This window comes from Trichechus manatus, unplaced genomic scaffold (genome assembly GCF_000243295.1).
Source record: "Trichechus manatus latirostris isolate Lorelei unplaced genomic scaffold, TriManLat1.0 scaffold00155, whole genome shotgun sequence".
In the NCBI taxonomy this organism is placed as follows: domain Eukaryota; kingdom Metazoa; phylum Chordata; class Mammalia; order Sirenia; family Trichechidae; genus Trichechus; species Trichechus manatus.
The window spans coordinates 3,413,808-3,434,267 of NW_004444091.1; the positions used below are offsets into that span (position 1 = coordinate 3,413,808).

Below are 20,460 nucleotides of genomic sequence, written 5' to 3' on the forward strand. Positions count from 1 at the left end.
CCTGGCTCTGGGAAGGGGCAGGCGGGCAGGCGGCCAGATGCTGGGTGAGCAGAGGACCGGCTCCTGGGCAGCAGGTTAAGACAGCCTCCTCCCCGGTAACAACGCCGTCCTCACCAGGGTGGGACCACTGGACACGTCTCCCAGCTCCCAGCTGGTTAATGATCTACCATGCTTGACTCCTCAGAGTGACCCTCCTGGCCCCACTTCTCTGTAAGAGTTGTGCAGTTGGTTACTGTCTTCGCCGTACCGACATTCGCCGCCGCTGCGACAGATGGTGCCCCGTGTGAGGGGCTGCTACATGGGTGGATTCAACAAGAGGCATGGAGAGGGCCTGGCACAAGCAAGGAGCTCCTGGGGTGTGGCTTCACCCAGATGCCCCACGCGGTGCCCCATCAGCCCTCAGTCACATTCCTGGGGCACTGCTGTCCCTCATACAGGCCACACAGCCAGCAAGTGGCTGTGCCAGCCTTCACCCTCGGGTCTGCCAGCCCTGTGCACGCGCCGTGCCTGCCACACCACGGGAATGCTATGGGGGGCACTATAGCTCAGTCATGCTGGGACATCTGGGCTCGGCTGTTTACAGCGGGTGGGCAGCACGTGGAAAGGCCATTGCTGACTGTGCTTGGTTCCAAGGGAGCTTCAAGAGGCGTACATTCAGTGGCGAGGTGAGCTTGCCCGGCATGGTGCCTGGCACACAGCAGGTGTGCTTGGCCAAGCACCTACACCTCTCCAGGAGAACGGCCTTTTCTTCCTTTTCCATGTGAAAAGGGCTGTAGCAAGTGCAGAAGAAACAATGCTCAGCCCCTTCAACAGTCACTCTCCTACCAGGGAAAAGGGGATACTGGCCAGGTTGCCTCCCCGGCTGAACCCAGCCTTATCACCACTGTCTCCTGGGCACACTGTCCCTAAGGTCCAAAGTCCTCAACAACTAATTCCCCAAAAGCTGTAATCATTAATCCTTGGCCGAATGGGGGGAGGCAGGGCTGGGACGGGAAAGGCATGTGTACAGCTCTATGCTCCGGTTCCAGCAGTTTCTAGGAACCCACTGTTTTCCTCCAATCGATTATCACACAGCCAACGCAGCAGTCAGATCAATGTCCCCCCTGCTGAACACCATTGACGTCGTTAGGGGTTGAATAGTGTCCCCACAAAATACGTGTTCTAAATCCTAACCTCTGTGCCTGTGATTGGGGACATGGTGGCGCAGTGGTTAAGAGCTCAGCTACTAACCAAAAGGCTGGCAGTTCGAATCCACCAGCTGCTCCATGGAAACCCTATGGAGCAGTTCTACCCTGTTCTATAGGGTAGCTGTGAGTCAGAATTAACTCAAGGGCAATGGGTATGGGTATGCCTGTGATTATAATCCCACTTGGGAATGGGCTCTTTGTTATGTTAACAAGGCAGGATTAGTGTGGGGTATATCTTGAGTCAATCTCTTTTGGGATGTAAAAGAGATTAAACAAGCCAGAAGAGGACAGATCCAAGCCACATGAAGATATCCAAAGAACCAGGAAGCAGAAGCTGAAGAGACAAGGACCTTCCTTCAGGGCCGACAGAAAGAAAGCCTTCCCCTGTAGCTGGCGCTCTGAATTTGGACTTCTAGCCTCCTAAACTGTGAGAAAATAAATTTCTGTGTTAAAGTCATCCACTTGTATTTGTTATAGCAGCACCAGATAACTGAAAGACACCTTCTTATATCTCTTGACTTTTTAACATAGGAACGTATACTTTCAAAAACCAATCACATTGACATTTCAGCCTTGCCGCACATTTTCATCTTTTCGTTCCTCAGATGTGCCGGGCTCCCTCTTACCCCGTGTCCCTCTGCTGGTCCTTCCTACCCACCCTGCATAAATCTCACTTCGAAGCAGCATTCCCTGACTGCTGCAACCAGGAGTGGTCCCCACATAACCTCCCACACCTCACGTGTGTGAACTGTGAGCCCCACATCCATACCCACCAGCCCTCAACAAAGACTGGCCAGATGAGTAGACCCCTTGTGGACTGGCCACGGCTATGCCTGAAGCCAAGGTACACTGAAGGCCTGATCCTTGAGCCCCATAAAGCTCCTTGAATGTAAAGACCGTGCCTTTACCCATCTTTGGTTCCCTAGACCCTAGCACACAGCCCAGAACACAGCAAGCACCAGTATAGGACCCGGGTGGAGACAGCTCTTTAGATGGGCAGTGATGCTCACTGTGCTCCCAGCCTTCCTGCCTGGCACCCAGAGCAATCTTCAGCACATCACTCGGCCTACCAGGTGACCTACTGTGTAGTGGCAGCTCTAAACATCAGGACAGCACAGTCAGTAGGTTTCCCTGGCCTCTGTGGTCCCTCACTTGCCCCTTCTTCTGTGAAGAGGCTCTCTTGCCTGCCGTTCCAGGCCCACAGTGGCCTCAGGCACTGCCTGTCCCTGGTCAGCCTGCGTCAGATGGCCCATCCCTCGTCTGCTCACACTCATCAGAGGGCCTGACCTAGCTCTTAGTTCAGAGACTATGCTAGTAGGAGAGTTAAGCGCACACGCTTTACCGGACAGAACTGAGTTCAAGTGGCAGCTCTGCCCTTGAATGACAGCTTGGCCTTTGAAAGCCCAGAAGTGATGACCCTATGGGGTTGTGTGAGGACTGAACGCACCTTGTACACTTAGCTCCATGCTCCAGAGCTGAGGCTTGCTTGCTGACAGATTGGGGTGCAGGGACAGGTGCAGGGAGAGACCATTCAGACCTTACCAGCTGCTATGAACTGCTCTAGCCCAAGCCGGGGAAACATGAGCCACGGGAGGCAGAGCCCAGCTTTCAAAGTGCTTAAGATTGCACCTGCCACCCCACCAGGTGGGTGAACGCCCCAGTAGTACCAGTTAGTCCACTGCTGGTGTGGACAGAGGGAGCTAAGGCACCAGGGCAGTGGGTAAGAGCATGACAGTGGTGCCAGGCAGGCCCAGTTCCTACCCGGCTCAGCTCCGTACCAGCTTGGAGACCCCAGGAGATCATGATGACATTTCTGGCCCTCAGCACCCTCATCTCTGAAATGGGGATAACAGCCTTCCCTAGGGCTATCGGGGGGAAAAAAATGAGACTATGTGTGCAGAATGCTTAGCGCAGGGCTTGGCACACTTAACAGATGGCAGCTAAGCTCACTGTTACACCTGAGCCCTCAGCTCCTTGCCCAGACACTGCTGTTTCCAATCAGTGACACAGTCCAGAGAAGAGCACTGGCTCTGTCCCCGTCAAGGACCAAAACCACTGGGATGCTCAAAGTACCCAATCTTGTCTGCATCCGGGCGCGCCTGGAAGTTTGAGGGTCAGAGGGGCAAGAAATTATAACTGCAACCGACGGGTGGGCAGAGCGCGCATGTTGGCCTCTGAGAGCCAAGGATGGCTGGCATCTGGCTTGGCTTGATGGCTCAACAGCAACATCCTGTGTCCAGTCAGAGAGCTCTCCAATGTCCACCTAGGGCAGCGTGGGCAGACCGCCTGGGCGGAGCTCCAGCACTGCCGGGGACCAGTCCTGGCCCCTTGGCCTCTCTGAGCCTGCTTCCTCATCCATGGAACGCGAGTGACACCCACTGGCAGGGTGGATCTAAGGATAAAAGATCGTAAAATCTGGTACAGTTCTCAGAACCCAGTACACTCATAAGTTGCTGCCTTTATGATCTCCAGCTCCATGAACTGCTCTTCCTTCTTAGTACAGCTGGCCACACACCACGGACTGCAAAAACGCTACTTACATTGCACTGGCTGCACATCCCACCCGAATTTAGCAATTTGCCCTCCTACACCGGCCCCCACATCAGACACACTGTGGCTTCTGGAAAATCCTCAGAAAAAGTAACCAAACAGGAGCAGGCAATGTCACTCCCCCAAATCCTACACACGCTATCTAACCATAACCTGAGGCCCCACCGCCTCTCCTCTGCAGACCAGCGCTCGCCTTTAGGTTGGCTCTTCCTAAAGGAAAACACTCAAGCGTTTCCCCAATGTTCGTGCCTTCTTTCTCCTGCCTCTTCCTCCTCCACCCCATCTTTCCCTCATGCCCCACCTGCCTGCCTTGTAGCCTAATCAGCGGGTGGTGGTGACAGTGATAAGCAGCAGGGGGTGGTTGACCCAGAGGTATGGTCCAGGCACTGCGCCAGCACAGGATCCTCACCTTCTCCAGGTCCAGGATGACAGAGCAAAGGATGAGCTGGCAGGTCAGAGCCTGGGGCTGGACCCTCCTGCCCAGAAGAGGCAGCCAAGGAGCTCAGCCGAGGACTCGACAATGTGTGCGTGCGCCATGATGCCACTTGTATGTTTATTAGATGTATACACAAGTGCTTACACGTAGAAAACACTGTTCAGGAAGGAGCCTCAGGAGACAGTATCAGCAGCTGCCTCTGAGGAAGTCTGCTGGGAGGCTGGGACAGGAGATTCCTCTTCTTAGGACCCTTCGACTTTACCATTCGCATGTATTTTAGGGGTACATGTTCCCTGAGGGGTAGAATGTAGTTGCCAAGTTGCCAGGTCAGGAGGCACATCTATCCGCTAGGTGGGTTCTCAGACGTGACCTCAGACAGTAAGCCCACAGGAGCTGGGCAGGAAAGGCTCTGGACCAGAGCAAAGCAGGGGCCAGAAGGGGCTGAGAAGCTGGGCAGGCAAAGGCAGGTTTCAGTTCGCCGTGGCCCAGGCCTCAGTTCATCACAGGCTGCCCTCTGCTGGCCACACAAGACACTGCAGGCAGCAACCAGAGCCTGCTGCCTAAAGCCCATTCCCCTTACTCCCAAGGTTTCAGGGGACAGTCCCTTCCCGCATGCCGAAGGCACAAAGGAGCAGCTAGAACCTTTATTCTTCTAAGGGGCAAAACGCCAAACCGGGCTTGCTTGTGGCACTGTGGGCCACTACTGTGCCTGCCCCAGGGGACACAGTCTGCTGCTGCTCCGCCCAGTGTGGGCTCAGGAGACAGTGAGGGGTCCAGGCCACCCAGGGGCTGGGCTGGATGAGTTCAGGACTTTGTTGCAGATCTGGGCTTCTGCCCTCGGTGCTTGAAGCTGCGCAGTGGGTTCTGGGTCTTCCCCTTCTGTGACGGGGCAAAGCTGTGGGTTAGTTGGGGGTCTGACCATAGCTGAGACAGACACCAAGAAAATCAGGGCTGCCACCTCCCACGGCCCCTCTGCAGCTGTGTCAAACCCTGACAAGGGCAGAGCAACCCTCCGTTCTCTGGTGCATTCCCCCCTCACCCTAGCCTGGGCCCTGCCCCCTCCTTGCTCTATTGTTCTTCCTGGTAAACAACACCACCCCAATCCCCACCCCTACCCCTGTTCTCCAGTGGAGACCATGGGAGGAAAGGCAAACTAGGGACAGAAAAGCAGCTTTTCTTTTGTTCCTGACATCTGCCTGGGGGCAGGGACAGGAGTGTTACCAGCCCAGCTAATTCCCATCCAGCTGCTGGGACTTTTGGGGCAATTCTTGGGGCCTCCCTGGCAAGGGTGAAGGGGCCATCCCTCCTGCCCCCAAAGGCAAGGCCCTGTTATGCCCGCCATCCCAGCAGCATCCAGGAATGGGGAGAAGAAACGCACTGCAGCTGCCCCTGCCAAAACCCAGGGCGGGATGCAGGTACCTTGACCTTCCGGGAGGAGAAGGAAGCCTTCTTCCGCTTCTTATGAGGGCGGACAACTCCACGAAGAGTAGGAGGGACTGGGGAAAGATTGCAGATGCTCAGCAGGGCCTAGCACCCTCAGTGTCCCCTCCCAGATGGCCCCACCGAAAGCCTCTCTGTCCCTCCACTAGCTTGCTCCTCTCCACCATCCCAGCCAGCCTCCAGCTTCTCTATCTGCATAGCCCCACTTCTCAGGGAGCTCACCGCCGTTCAGCAAGCATTATCCCCAAACCTCTTTCTCAGAGCTGACCTCGGTCTGTCATAGAAGACGCTTCACACGCCTACAGTTGAACAGTACCCCCCTTACATGTGTGGGGCCAGAGAAGTGCACACGGCCGCTTAACAGAGGGATAGGGCTGTAGGGACTGCCACCATCTAAATCACATCTCCCTAGTGTTTAAATGTGTTGCAATAGACATGGAACAGGAAAAGGAAAAATAAAGGTTTTATTTCTTAAAGAAAATGCCGTTAAAATAGATTTATTCCTACATGGCCCGTTACTACAAACTCTCCATGCCCCAAACCAGTGGCCTTCCTTCCCCTCTCCTCCAAGTCTTCTCCCCGACCCCGGTCCAACCTTCACCGACTTCACAGGCCAGCCTCACCTCAGTCCCCTCACTAAACCCACCTGTGCTCTGTCTCACCCGTGCTGGGCAGCCAGACCTGCCCTTCAGTACCCATCACCAGGCCTTTCCGGGGGGCCTCAGCCTCCCCAAGCCTCCCAGCCAAGAAAATGACACAGAAATGAGAGAAAATGACAGAGTTCCTCAGGGCAAAGCTCCCTCCTCTCCTCTGCCTCAGTGTCTGCCTGTCTCACCTCTGCACTCTGTCCCCTCCCTTCTGAAGCAGACATCCCTCCTCCATGGTAGACTATGACCCCTAGCTGGCAGCCTCTCTCTTTCCCTAGCATTTTCATTCTATCTTCTCTTCTGGGCCCTTCCCTTCAAACTGGCTTGGGCCTTTCTGGCCCTGTCTGGCCCATCTCTGGCCCCTGCTCTGCCCTGCCTGCCCCCTGCGGGGGCAGCACCACTACCTGTGTGGCTCTCGCGGCCACGCAAGCCAGACCCATGGTGGTGCTGCCCCATCCCCTCACTGCTCTTCTCATTACTTCAATGAGCATTTTTATCCTAAAAGTGACACACGCTCATTACCGTAATATCAAACATGGAATCTGAAAAAAGAACCAACGTCAGAGTTGGACTCACATTGTTTAACAATGACGCGCATAAAGAGCCAGGTTCCTGGACCCTGGGGGTCAGGCTTTGGCCTTGTTGAACCACAGAAACCTCTAGAGATTTGCCCTGAGCTCCTAATGGCCAAACCCGGGGCCATTCCATATCCCTGGCATGCCCTGTCACTGCCACCCACTCCTCCTGCCTTTGGCCCTTGGAGGCACTCTCCCCAAGGCTCCAGCAGCTCCCTCCTGCTACAGCCCTCTGTCCCGTGACTGGCTCCTGTTCCTACCTTCTTCACTGCGGCCCACAGGCCTACCTCCCTGCTGGACGTTCCTACCTAGAGCTGCCACAGCCACCCCCACCTCGACCTCGGTGGCCCCAGTCCTGAGTCTCCTCCCACGGCAGTGGCTCTGCTCTCCACCACTGGCCACCCTCTCCCCGCTCGTGCTCATGCTTCTAGCAGCCGGCCACTCGCTTACTCTTCCATGGTCAAGCTTTGCAGTGAGCCTGCCTGAGCGTCCCTCCCGGCTCTCCTTTCCTGGGACAGGGTCCCTCTGCAGTGGAACAGCCTTCCTGTTACCAGAGTGGAGACAGCAGCACCTACCTCTGGGACTGCTGAGGCCAGTCTAAATGAGTGGGCACACATATGGTGGCATCCTCAGTGCCCAAGCACAAGCACAGGGCCTGGCACATGCCCCCAGACTCCCCAGGCTCTGTCTGCCTGCCTCTTCCCCACCTCTCAACCTGCCCAGGTCTGCACTCACCCAAGTAGTCAGGGACGTTGCCCAGGTGAGGCTTCACCACTGCAGGATGCAGGGGCAGGTCATGCCGCAGCAGCTGTAGGTCCCGGGGGTTGTCTTCAAAGTATGTCTGACATGGAAGAGAAGGGATTGCTATGGGGTCACCGTCATTCTTCATAAATTTAATTGATTTAGTTTGAGTGGATAATATAGTACGTATTTCAAAATACAACAGGCACAAAAGTGCATACTGTGAAAAGTTGCCCTACCCTCTTTGTTCCCTGGTCAGCCAGTTCCCCTCCCAGAAGCAACTATTTCTGTTTCCTTCTGAGGCTATATATACACGTGTACAAACACATGCATTATACGTGTACGCGACCCTTATTATAACACAAACAGCAGCACGTCATACCCTTGCTTTTCAGCACTTTGCTTTTTCACTTAACGTCTTAGAAATTACTCCTTAACACCCAAGCAGCCTTCTGGGTCTCTTCCGCGTCTAGGAACATCTAGCTGTATGATGTTCCATAATTTACTGAACGAGCCCCTAAACTCCTGGACTCTCAGGCTGCAGACACTGGTATGATGATAACACTGCGATGAATGCCACCACGGACACGGCTTTGCCGTCAAGAGGATGTGTGGCGGATCAACTCCCCAAGTAGAGTTTCTGGATCAAAGGCCACGTGACTTTGTCATTTTGGTGGACTGACTGTCCCAAGAGTTCTCCTGGCTCCTCGCAGTGCCCTCAGCAGCTTCCTCTCTGGCCTGCCAGAGGCCACAGCACACTGCTGGCTCTTGCCTGCTCCCAGCTTGAGCCCAGCGGGTTGGTCTCCGAGATCACACTTTCCAGGCCCAGCCCAGCCCTCACCTTGAGCTTCTCTGAGCGCAGCAGCTCCTCTTTCACCTCCTTCAGCCTCGCCTCTCGTATGGCTTGTTTGGTCACCGAGCGCATGGCATCCTGGAGGCAGACGTGGCCATCAGCACAGTGCAGCTGCTCAATATCCCTCATCCCTGGATACTCCACAACAAATGGCACCATCCCTGGGCCCTTGTTGCCCACCACCAGGCCCACTCACCCACATGTCCTGCTCACCCTGCAGCGGTAGCGGAAACCTTCAATCTCCTCCATCCGGAACTGGTAGGGAAGCAGGACAGGGGCTCCATTCTCTGTGGACAAGGCAGCAGAGGTCCCCAGGGCTGAAGGCTCAGGACAGGGTCTCTCTCCCAAGAGGCTGTTGGCGTGAGCCCTGCTGCACCCTGGGCCCTGCTCTGGGCCCACAGGCAGCCTTGCTCCCGGCCCATGATCGTGTCTATGAGGGTTACCTGTGCTCCTTGACCCCGGGGCCCCTGACCTCCCCCTGTGCAGCTGCTCTCCGGTGCCCAGAACACTACAGGTAGTGCCAAACACGAAGGCAGTGCTCGCAGGGTCAGGTGCTGAGCACCATGCTGCATAGGGTCACGTCCCGGTCACAGCAAACCAACGACGCAGGCGCTGTTACTGCCTTTACTTTTCAGGTACAGAAATAAAGGCAGACAAATCCTTCCCAATGTCTCCCCCTTGCTTCCTCAACTGGTCCCAGCCACACCCACTGGTCTCAGCAAATGGTGTCCCCTGGGCCCCAGCCTCCATGCAGTGCCCATAGGCTCCATGCCCTCTAGGTGAGCAGTGCCCTTCCCTGGCATCCACCTCCCCTGGAGGGAGGGAAGGGGCCCGACCCCAGAACTCACACCAGGCATGAGACCCCCACACCCCACATCAGTCGGCAGCCCCCTCCTCCGTGGTACTGGTTGCCACTGGACTGTCCCCCACCCCCTGGAAGGTGTGCTCCGTGAAGGCAGGAGGGCGCTGCGCCTGGGCCAGCTCCGGCTCAGAGGAGCTGAGCGCCGTGTGCTGCACAGCTCCTCCCCTCTGCCCACCTCCACTTTCCAGTCCTCTCCCAGGGCCGCCTCCTTAGACACCTGCCACCCTCTTCTGACCGCCCCCGATTTTAAACCCCACCCCTGGCTTCCTGCCCTGTGAGGCAGATGTGTACATGTGACTTTGAACAAGTTATCTGACCACTGTGAAGCTTGGTTTTCTCACCTACAAAACGGGCACAGGGCAGGGTGAGGAGCCCACATGGCCATGCGTGTCACACACTGACCATGGGGGCTGGCACACAGGTAGTGCTCAGTACGTGCCAGTAGCTGTTCTTTGTCACCACAACTGTCACTGCAGTTCTTAGTACCATCCTCACTACCGCCCAATGCAGTCCAGGATGCGCTGGTGCTCTTACAGCTTGGTGGCAGAGGCCTGGCCCTAGCCCATGCCCAGGGGAGCGGGGCTCTTACCTCCACTGAGAAGCTCCTCGATCTCGCCCAGGTGGGCCTGCTCTGTAGGCAGCATGAAGGTCAAGACCACACCTGGGTTGTCAGCACGTGCTGTCCTGCAAGGGGAGATGAGCTGCCTGCATCTCCCACACCAGGCTCTGGTCCACCCAAGTCAAGGCCTCTAGCATGCCTGACCTGCACCCGCGGCCATACCTGCCAGCTCGGTGGATGTAGGCCTCCGGGGTGGGTGGAAGATCGAAGTTGAGCACAGCAGACACGTGGTGGAAGTCTATGCCCCGGGCCACGCCAGCCTCAGGATCAGAAGCCCTGTGGAGACAACCCGACATCAGCCTGCCCCCTTCTTCTCTGTGCAAGCGAAGGTCAGCAAAATTACCTCTTTAAACAGACTTGCGTGTAGAACCACAACACCCTAACATACATGAGACCGTTAAAACCAGAACTGCTCCAGGAGTAGGGGTAGGGTAAGGCAGCCTGGCACTCTCCAGTTTGGCAAACCCTTAACCTGACTTCAGGCCTGGGGCGATGTGATAGAACTACACACTTGCCCTGGGCCAGTGGACCCTTGGGGCAGACAAAAGGAAACTTCCCTTTTCCTAGCCTATCAGTGGTTGTCCCAAGTGAAGACCTGCCCCTCAAGTCATAACCCCAGCCCAGTGCAGGCCAGGCACGTCCTCCCTCACAGGACAGCGCAAGCCAGTAACCAGGCACAGGCAGTCTTGACCTTTGTGCTGCCCAGAGTAGGCATGGTATGCGCCCTTGCCCCCTTCCCTACACTGGCCAGGCATCCAGCCTGGCCCGGAGCCTCTGGCTTCCTGTCCTTCCCAAGAACTGACAAGCAGGGGTGGGCTGGAAGAATACGAGATGTGGTGTCACCTGTCTCCTTTGGCTCCTCTGCCCCGACGTCTGCCCTTGACAGGGGCCCCCAGGACTTCAGCGTCAGTTGCTATGACACAGTCATAGAAGCCCTGGTTGAACTGTGAGATGATGTGACACCTGCGGCCGAGAGTGGAGGGGTAAGTTCCACAAAACACAGGAGGCAAAAGGAAGCCCCACATCTCCCTCACAGCACCATCAGGACCACCACCCTTTACTCCTTTTCCTCCTCTTCACCCCTTCCCAACTTAACGTCTATGCCTCAACACCCTACACCTGTAGTCAGGGCTGTGAGAGGTCAGTCAATGCATATCAAGTTCAGTGCCTGGCCCCACTCAGGGATTAAGAAACAAGACAGCAGCTGCATCTCCCCTTTTGGCCCTCTTGTCTTTGACTTATGTCAACTAAGACAGTGGAAGCGGCAAACCTGGAGCGTAGGGGGAGTTCCCCGTTGAGCACACAGACAGGGATGCTGAACTGCTCCAGGAAAAGGCGGAGTCGGTAACTCCGCTCCAGAGTGTTGACAAACAGCAAGGACTTGCCCCGGATCAACGACAGCTTGAGCAGGGCATACAGCAGCAGAAACTTGTCTTCCTCAGTCTCACAGACCACCTGAAACTGCTGAAGCTGGTCTGGCCCTGGCAGCTGGGACTCCTGTAACTTGAGGGTAACCTAGGAAGAGGGCAGGCCTGGGGTCAGGAAGGAAAGAGAAGACAGAAATCCTGCTGCAAGCCACTGGCTCTCCAACAAAGCGTAAACATTTCAGGGCAGAGATGGCTTTAATGATGGTGGCTACCCTAAGTTCCCTGCCCACTCTGTCATCTACGAAGTCCAAGTGTCCCAACTCTTGCAGTGCGTTGTTGTGAGCTGCCATTGAGTCGATTCTGACTCATGGTGACCCATGTGTGCAGAGCAGAACTGCTTCACAGGGTTTTCAAGGCCGTGACCTTTCGGAAGCAGATTACCAGGCCTGTCTTCCAAGGTGCCTCTGGGTGAGTTCAAATTGTCAACCTTTTGGCTAGCAGTTGAGTGCTTAACCATTTGTGCCACCCAGGAACTCCATATTGTGGTATACAGTATATAAAACTACGTTAATTATTTGAGGCATGAAACAAAGAGAAAATCTGTTGCTGTTGAGTCGATTCCGACTCACAGAGACACTATAGAACAGAGTAGAACTACCTCACAGGGTTTCCAAGGAGCGACTGGTGGATTTAAACTGCTGACCTTTTGGTTGGCAGATGAACTCTTAACCACTGCACCACCAGAGCTCCAAAACAAAGAAAAGCACATCAATAAATGATTATATTGACAAGGAAGCAACAACACTGAAGGGTAAAATTCTCATCAGGTGATAGCCTTGGCCTTAGATTTTTGGCTTTGCTGCCCAAAGCAGTCCTTCTGCCCCTTGGGGAATCCCTGTTCAGACTTTTAGGAAAACCATAGCTTGAACTGGGAGAGAGAGACCCCAGGGGACATCCGGAAGTAGGATGCAGTGGTATCAGATGACTTTAGGGGGTGGGGTACTGCTGGCTTTTAGCTACCCCCACTGACAATTTCCCACCCAAACACCAACAGGGCTCCTTTGAGAGGGGAACATTAAGTACCACATCTACAGCTCCAAACACTCCAGTAGTATCTCTTACCGGGTTATGTAGTACCAGCTCCTTGAGTGCTTGTACGTCCTCATTGAAAGTTGCCGACATAAGAAAAGCCTGGTAAATCCGGGGCAAGTGACTGAAACAGAGCAGAGTCCAGTCAGACCCCAGCCCCAGGGCCATCAATTGTGGTGGCGTTTATAAACTTTCAGCCAGCTGCCCGAATCTCTATTCATAAATTCTTCCACAGAGACAGCTCTCCTTACCAGAGAAGACTCTTGAGTTCTTCCTCAAAGCCAAAGGAAAAAAGAAGGTCAGCCTCGTCCATTACCAGCAGCTCCAGGGAGTCATGCAGTTTCAAGTTGTCTTGCTGCAGGTGGCTTAATATGCGGGATGGGGTCCCCACCACTACATCTGGCTTCTCTATCAGCACAGCTCTAAAAATAGGCAAGACTTTATTATCAGGGAATAACAGTGCTAAGGGATGCAGCTGTTGTAACCTCAGCCAGGGCCAGCCCTCTTTCTCGCTGCACACAAACCCAGCTCCACCTCTTGGTGTAGCCCTGCTGCTTTTACCCACCTCTGAGAGGCCGAGTGTTCAGCAGCTGAGACATCAGCCACCCGGATGTCCCGAGCACAGTAGGTCGCCAGCTGCTGAATCATGGACTGTGCCTGCTTTGCCAGTTCCTTGGTGGGCACGAGGACAAGGCCTCTCACAGCCTGTTCTACCACAGGGCCTGTCTGTAAGAAGATGAATTAAAGACTTTCGCCAGCTGGTTCATGTCACTGTGGTCACCTGATGCTTCTCTCTACTTCTTACAAGCAACCTGAGCCACCCACTTCAATACAACTTAGCTGTGTTCTGATCAATCCCTCACAGAGAACGTAGAGCAAATGGGTCTTTCCCCAGACACTGACCCTTAAAAATAGTAGGTTTGTCTGTGGTTGGAAACCCTGGTGGCACAGGGGTTAAGTGCTATGGCTGCTAACCAAAAAGTTGGCAGTTCGAATCCACCAGGAGCTCCTTGGAAACTCTATGGGGCAGTTCTACTCTGTCCTATAGCGTTGCTATGAGTTGGAATCGACTTGACGTCAACGGGTTTGGTTGTGTTTTTCTGGTTTATTCTGTGGTTATGAGGATACTTAAAATATACCAGTTATGGAGCTGGAACCTCCCAATAATTCTAAGAAGTAAAAAGGGGAGACATGCCTCCTTTTTATAAAATAAAGAAAACAAGCATAGAAAGAGAGTAATTTCCTCAAGACTACACAAAGAATGGTGGTAGCAGGGCTGGACTAGAACCCAGGTAACCTGAATTTCAGCCCAGAGCGTTTTCAGCAACAGCACATCTCTCCCAAGTTTCTCTCAGGCCAACCTTCAAGAGTAAGGTAGCAAGAGAAATCGCCGCTCTTGGAAAAGACGGCTGTAGCACAGTGGGAGGAAAGGGGCGACATGGTTTTCCAAGAAAGCACAAACGGGTAAAGACTCCTGATCTCCCTTACCAGCCCTTTACGGCCTCCTTCCTTCCCTCAGTCCTTCCCGTTACCCACCGCCTTCCTGTGGAGCAGCAGCTGCAGCATCGGAATAGCATAAGCAGCCGTCTTTCCTGAACCCGTGCGAGCTCGAGCCAGGAGGTCCTTCCCCTCCAGGGCCAGGGGGATGGCCTTTTCCTGGATCAGTGTAGGTCGCGACCAGCCCAGGTCCGTGATGGCCTAGGAAAGACGAGGAGACAAGCCGCTCAGGTAACGCGGAGGGCGGTGACGGGCTCCGAGGACATCCCTCCCTGCCAAACCAAAGTCTCTGCTCCCAGGAAGCCCGTGAACCTGGCTCCTCAGCCTTCTACCCGTACCTGCAGGAGCCGGGGGTCTAGGCCCATGTGCTCAAACCCCAACATTTGGTCCGCCATGCTTTTCAGTAGTGCCAACGCGCACGCGCGGCAGGAAGAGCTGGAAGAATGCACGGGCCGGTCAAAGTAACAACCAATCACCCTCGGAGGAGGAGTAACTCATTAAAGGGCTAGAACTTGAGTTTCCGGTCTTCGGCTCCGGCCCCGGGGGTTTCCGTGGCGACCGGGGCCCAGGGTCTCCGAGAGATCGCAGCGACTGCTTCCGCCCCGAGGGTGGGGAGGCGGGACGGGGGCTCGACTCAGAACTTTGGCGGCAAAGGCCCTGGGGGCGTCTCCTCTTCCATTGCTTGACACTGCCTCCTTTCGTCATCCTGACCTTCTCCGTTCTCTCCCAAGAGCAGTGACATTTCCTGATACCTTACCTGCCCTAGGAGAAGGAACTCTCAGTTCATAACGGAAAAGGTTTGCAGGACCTACTTCGCTTGCTTCTTGTTGTTGTTAGGTGCCTTTGAGTCGTTCCGACTCAGCGACCCAAGGCACAACAGATTGAAACTGCCCAGTCCTGTGCCATCCTCACAGTCGTTGCTGTTTGAGCCCACTGTTGCAGCCACTGTGTCAATCCATCTCATTGAGAGCCTTCCTGTTTTTCGCTGACCCTCCACTTTACCAAGCATGATGTCCTCCAGAGACTGGTCCCTCCTGATACCATGTCCAAAGTACGTGAGACGAAGTCTTACCATCTTTACTTCTAAGGCGCATTCTGGTGGATACTTCTTCCAAAACGGATTTGGTCGCTTAGTTAGGTTTAGGATTTCGGGTGAAGGTGAGCTGTTGGCCCTCCACAGAAGTCTGGAATATGTGAAAACGGGAGTATTACTCCCTTACAGTGTGTGCCTTCACCCCCCACGTGGGTCAAGCAACTCCCCCAAGTTTGTCCACACAATTGCATACTTAACGTTTTCATGAACATCATACCCAGTCCTGAGCCATGCCCATGATGGGTCGTAGATTGGACTGTGGTGAGCCATAGGGTTTTCCTTGGCTGACTTTTGGAAGTAGATGTCAGGTCTTTCTTCCACTAGATAGATATCTCCAAATAAATAATAGTAGGAGGGAGGGTGTAGGACTCACCCATGTGGTTTAAGTAAGCCTGTTTTTAGGTAGTACACAAATGGACATTCTAAACATTAATGATTATGTATTTGTTTTCATGTAAGTAGAATTAATGGTCGGCCACCAAGCCTTCTGCTCAAAGGCCCTCAGCTCTCCTGTTCCATGGGTTAGCAAGCCCCTTTAGCTCCACTGACGAGTGCCCAAGGCACCCCACTCTACCACTAAGCCTCCTTTCCAAAGGTGCTCAGCTATCTTGCTCCATGGCTCGGAGCCTCCAAAAAAGGGATTCTTCCCTAGATCTTCCAAAAAGGAATGCAGCCTTACCAACACCTTTATTTTACCTCAGTGAGACCCATGCCTGATTTCTGATTTACAGGAGCCCTGGTGGTGCAGTGGTTAACAGCCTGGCTGCTAACCAAAAGGTCAGCACTTCAAATCCACTAGCCACTCCTTGGAAAACCTATGGGGCAGTTCTACTCTGTCCTGTAGGGTCCCTAGGAGTCAGAATTGACTCAGCGGCAACGGGTTTGTTGTTGTTGTTTAGGGAAGAATCTACTTCCTTGCCTTTTCCAGCTACCAGAGGCTGCCTTTGGCTCATGGCCCCCTTTCTCCATCTTCAAGGCTAGCGATAGTGGGTTGAGTCCTTCCCACACTGTATCACTCCAACTGTGGTAAAATGCGTTTCTTTATGTGGCCTTTTGCCTTGGTTCTGTGAAAAACAGAGAAAAAGAAAACAGTTTGGGAGATTTTTCCCTTCGGCCCTGAGGAGTTGTTACAGTTACCCAAGGAAGATGCCAGTCCCTGCCAGTATAAAATGTCAGTTATTATGCAAATAGATGGAGCCACTTGCAAGGAGATTGGTCAGTTTAGTCCAGTGAGGATTTGGTTATTATGCAAATAGCATACATAAAATCCACCCAATAGGATTGAACCACTTGCCTATATAAGCACCCATCCCACAGAGGTTGAAGGGGACCGCACTACCATCAAGAAGAGCCTGGAGCAGAGTACATCCTTTGGACTTGGGGTCCCTGCACTGAGAACCTCCTAGACCCAGGAGACAGAACTGTAATACTGGTGGGGCAGCAGTAGAACCAGGAGACCAGCATAAGACAGCATGGTGGGCTTCCTGGCCCACAGAACAAGATGGCTATGAGACAGGGAATGGAAAAAGGGACTGAGCCCCTAGACAAAGAACACTGAACTAAAAACATGTGGTTAACTAATGACACAAAACCCATTATCTTGTAACATGCAATAAAGAAAGAACAACCCACCCAGCTCTCAATGTACTTCCTTGATGTTTTTCAGAAGAACTGGCCCGATCTGATCCCTGGAGCATACGCAGACATCCACAAGGTGACTGACAGACCCACAACAGGAATCGAGCCGGCACCATGCGGGGACTGCGCAGGTGCAGCACCCCATAGTATGTCCTGCTATCCAGTCCCAGGAGCCTTTGTTACAGGTTCCATCTTGCATGTGCATCTAATCTTCATAACCCCACCTCTTTCATGAATAAAGATGAAAACTTTTCCCGCCTAAAAACCTTTATAAGCCCTAGCCAATCCTTTCTTCGGGGAGACAAAGGCTAGCATTGCATTGTCCCTCTTTGTCTCCGCTTGTGAGCTGCATTTGCTCAATAAATCTTTGTGCAGAAAACTTGAGCCTCTCCTGGTAATTCTTGGTCAATAGAAGGCAAGAACCTCATAGTGGCTGCCCAGACTGGGCAGAAGACCCTGGCAATGGCTACAGTGGGTTTGCGAGCCATGGAGCAAGAGAGCTGAGCACCTTTGGAAAGGAGCCTTGCTGGTGGAGTGGGGTGCCTTCGGCATTTGTCAGTGGAGCTAAAGGGACTTGCCAGCCCACAGAGTGAGAGCTGAGAGCCTTTGGGCAGAAAGCTTGCTGGCAGACTGGGGTGCTGCCAGGCACTTGTTGGTGGTGCTAAAAAGCTGTACACTTGCATAAGCAGGGGCAGAGGCCAGGCGAGGCAAAGGTAGGCCCAAGCGGAGGTAGAGGCCAGGCCTGCGTGTGCAGGGCCCAGGCCAAGGGTGAGGGCCTGGTGGCAGCAGCCAAGAAAAAGCTGTCCTAATCAAAGAACTCTACCCTGAGTTATTCCTGTTATTTCCAAGTTGATCCTGATCCCATATTACTTTACCAATAAACCATATAACTGTGAGTATGGTCTGTGAGTTGCGTGTGGCCATTGCAATGAATTACTGAACCTATCAGAGAAGTAGAGACTGTCATGGGGAGGATGGCTGATGTCAATTGGCAAAAAAGGTTGGAGAGTGGAGGTGTGTCAGACCATCACCTCATAGGAATCAGCTTTGGGCTGATGCTGATTCTCATTCTCTCTGAAATTAGACGAGGTTTGACACTACTGCTACTGCATTACAATTGGTGTCAGAAGTGGGATTCGTGGCAATGGCTCTTGACTCATGGAAGCATGCGATTTTGGAAGAGAAAGGATAAAAGGGTGTGTGGAGTAAAACTTTTGATTCTTGCATGGTTACTTCGGTTATCTTTAATAGCTAAAAATAAGGGATGTTATGCTGGAGCAGCAGATAGGGAAACTGAGGAGAGGAAAGCCACATCTGAAGGGGCTTGGGGTGAAAGCCCAGCAGGTTAAGCAAGATGATTGACAGAGGGCCAGCATCTTCTGGTTCCACCCAGCCAGAAGCCCAAGGCCATATGCATATGAATGGGAAATTAGTCAGGGGGTGAAGATGAAACTGGAATGTTAAAGAAGATTTATGTGTTTATCTGAATGTACTATGTTTATCCTATCTGGTGTAAACAGACCTAAATGTGTGATTGAAATGAATATTATTAACCCATTGTTTTCGAGTCAATTCCGACTCATAGAGACCCTGTAAGGACAGAGCAGAACTGCCTCCATAAGGTTTCCAAGGAGCAGCTGGTGGATTCAAACTGCTGACCTTTTGTTTAGCAGCCAAGTTCTCAAACACTATGCCACCAGGGCTCTGAAATGAATACTGGGTATTGTAAAAAATAAAGAGCGTGTAACTCTACTTTCAGCCAGTACTTGATTGGATATGCTAAAAGGGGAACTAAGATTTGCCCAAAAGAAACACAGGTTTCATTTCAATACAATAGCCCTGTGTATAGAGTATAAGGGACTTAGGTGGAACACCTGAGCCCTACCCAGAAACTCAAGAGCAGAAAATTTGCATTTGAAAGACATGCAGATCCACCCAGAACTGCTGGGAGAAGCAAAAAAAAAAAAAAGATTAGTTTTGCTTTTTGAACTGTGGGCAAACTGCTGGATGCACTGAGGCAGGAAATGTCAGTGTCCATCAGAAGAACCCCCTTCCAGGACTGGAAGTTAAGGGGAGCCAGCGAGTAGATAGCCAGGCTGGTATGCTTGCTTGAGGTGACCACCTGGGTCCATGAGATAAGTGGAAGTGAGGAAGGTGCAAGAGATGGGCTGAGTTTGGATGTGTTTCTTTGGCACCCACTGACCTAGCCCCACGTGGCTAATGATGAGAGAAGGGGCTGGCTGATCTGAAGTGCTGGCAGTCCTGTGGATTGCTGATCCTATGGCTGGTATCTGTTGACCTAGCCCACAGGGCCTAGGGATGAGCTGACCCTGATTAAATGGGGCATAGCTGACAAGACCCCAGCTGAATGGGGATGAGATGACCTGGCCCTGGCTGATTAACAACCTTAATTCCATCTGCAACTTTAATTCCCCTTTGCCACATTAGGTAATATATTCCAAGGTTCCAAGGATTAGAACATGGACATCTTTGGGGGGCCATTATTCTGCCTACCACACTACCCTAAACCCAAACCATCTAAATTAGACAGGACCTGAGTATTGCCCAGGAATCTCTGCTGAGAAGCTTCCTGGGTGATCCTATGTGTCTGGTCTGACATGGGCCCAGCATCTGAGTACCACAGGCCAGGCTGGCTGTTGTTAGATTAAGAATAAGAAAGCAGCTCATGTACCACAGGAAAGTTAGGCTTGGGACTAAACATGATAAAGTCAAGCTTGGATACTACAAGCCCTAATGATGATAGAAGATGTAAAGAATGACCCCTGCCCCCACAACACACACCTTTTTTCTGTACATGGTAAAGGGGGCAGGAGGCTGTTTGATGTTGTCTTGCCTAAGGAAGGAAGGATTTCAGGATGGAATCAAGGGCAGCATTGATGTTGTTAGTTCTGTTGAGTCAATTCTGACTCATGGTGACCATGTGTTACAGAGGAGAACTGCTCCATAGGATTTTCTTGGCTATAATCTTAACCGAAGCAAATAGGCAGGCCTTTTCTTTTGTGGTACCGCTGCATGGGTTTGAACCGCTAACCTTTAGGTTAGCAGTCAAGCACAAGCTTTGGGGTGGGGGTGGGGAGGGGAAACCATCAGAATTCCCTGGGTGTACCTACCTGCTCTTTAAAAAAAAAACAAAACGCTTTAGGCCACAATATATCTGTGATTATGACACCGTATTCCTTGTTCTCCCCACAGCCACCAGCTGCTTGCCGTTGACTCATCCTCTGACCACCCCATTCCATCTGCCCCATCCGTACAAAGGTGTGATGCACTCCCACCTTTGTCCTAACTCCACCCCCCTCCTGTCAAAAATTACCAGTTGGAGAAACCCAGAACATACTGACCTACTGGCACGATTGAGAAGCATTCAACTGTTAGCTGCTGGGCAAACCTAAGCCCACTCCAGGCCTTATCTGTAGTTTCCTGTCCTGCCACAGCTCAGGCTTGTCTCTCTGTTATGACGCTGAGGTTTCTAGGAGCAGCCACAAAGCAGAAATGTCTGTTCTCTTCCCAGCATGTACCATACTTCCCAAGAGCCTCAGGTCAGAGGTCTACATCAAACTAGTTCAAAGGGTCATCTGTTTTCCCTGTGTTAATTCTAATGTGAAAACAATTGGAAACCATTTTAAATATTATAAATATTCATACAAATAGTAAGATATTCAATAAATAGATTAATATTAATAATTACACTAATAACCAAACCAAACCCGTTGCCGTCAAGTCAATTCCAACTCACAGCAACCCTATAGGACAGAGCAGAACTGCCCCATAGGGTTTCCAAGGAGCAGCTGGTGGATTCGAACTCCTGACCTTTTGGTTAGCAGCCAAACTCTTAACCACTGTGC

General features: G+C 52.7%; 1 protein-coding gene across 1 annotated transcript; it reads right to left on the reverse strand.

The window, feature by feature from the left end:
- Positions 1 to 4,263: 4,263 nt before the first annotated feature.
- DDX56 (DEAD-box helicase 56) lies at positions 4,264 to 14,258 on the reverse strand. The gene is made up of 14 exons (XM_004386114.2): positions 14,202 to 14,258; positions 13,903 to 14,064; positions 12,932 to 13,092; positions 12,618 to 12,788; positions 12,400 to 12,490; positions 11,181 to 11,425; positions 10,754 to 10,873; positions 10,073 to 10,186; positions 9,881 to 9,975; positions 8,643 to 8,716; positions 8,418 to 8,507; positions 7,571 to 7,676; positions 5,593 to 5,669; positions 4,264 to 5,052 (listed from the first exon to the last, which is right to left on the reverse strand). Exons 1-14 carry the CDS (start codon positions 14,256 to 14,258, stop codon positions 4,978 to 4,980), a joined length of 1,638 nt encoding a protein of 545 aa, XP_004386171.1. The 3' UTR covers positions 4,264 to 4,977.
- Between the last annotated feature and the right edge of the window lie 6,202 nt (positions 14,259 to 20,460).

Bases quoted from the DNA above. Each gene is read 5' to 3' on its own strand.
- DDX56 (XM_004386114.2), bottom strand. From the start codon at position 14,258: ATGGCGGACCAAATGTTGGGGTTTGAGCACATGGGCCTAGACCCCCGG. The intron at 11,426-12,399 runs GTAAGAGATACT...CCCTCTTCCTAG, and splicing joins AGCTGGTACTACATAACCCG to GTTACCCTCAAGTTACAGGA. The intron at 7,677-8,417 runs GTGAGGGCTGGG...CTTCCATGTCAG, and splicing joins TGCGCTCAGAGAAGCTCAAG to ACATACTTTGAAGACAACCC.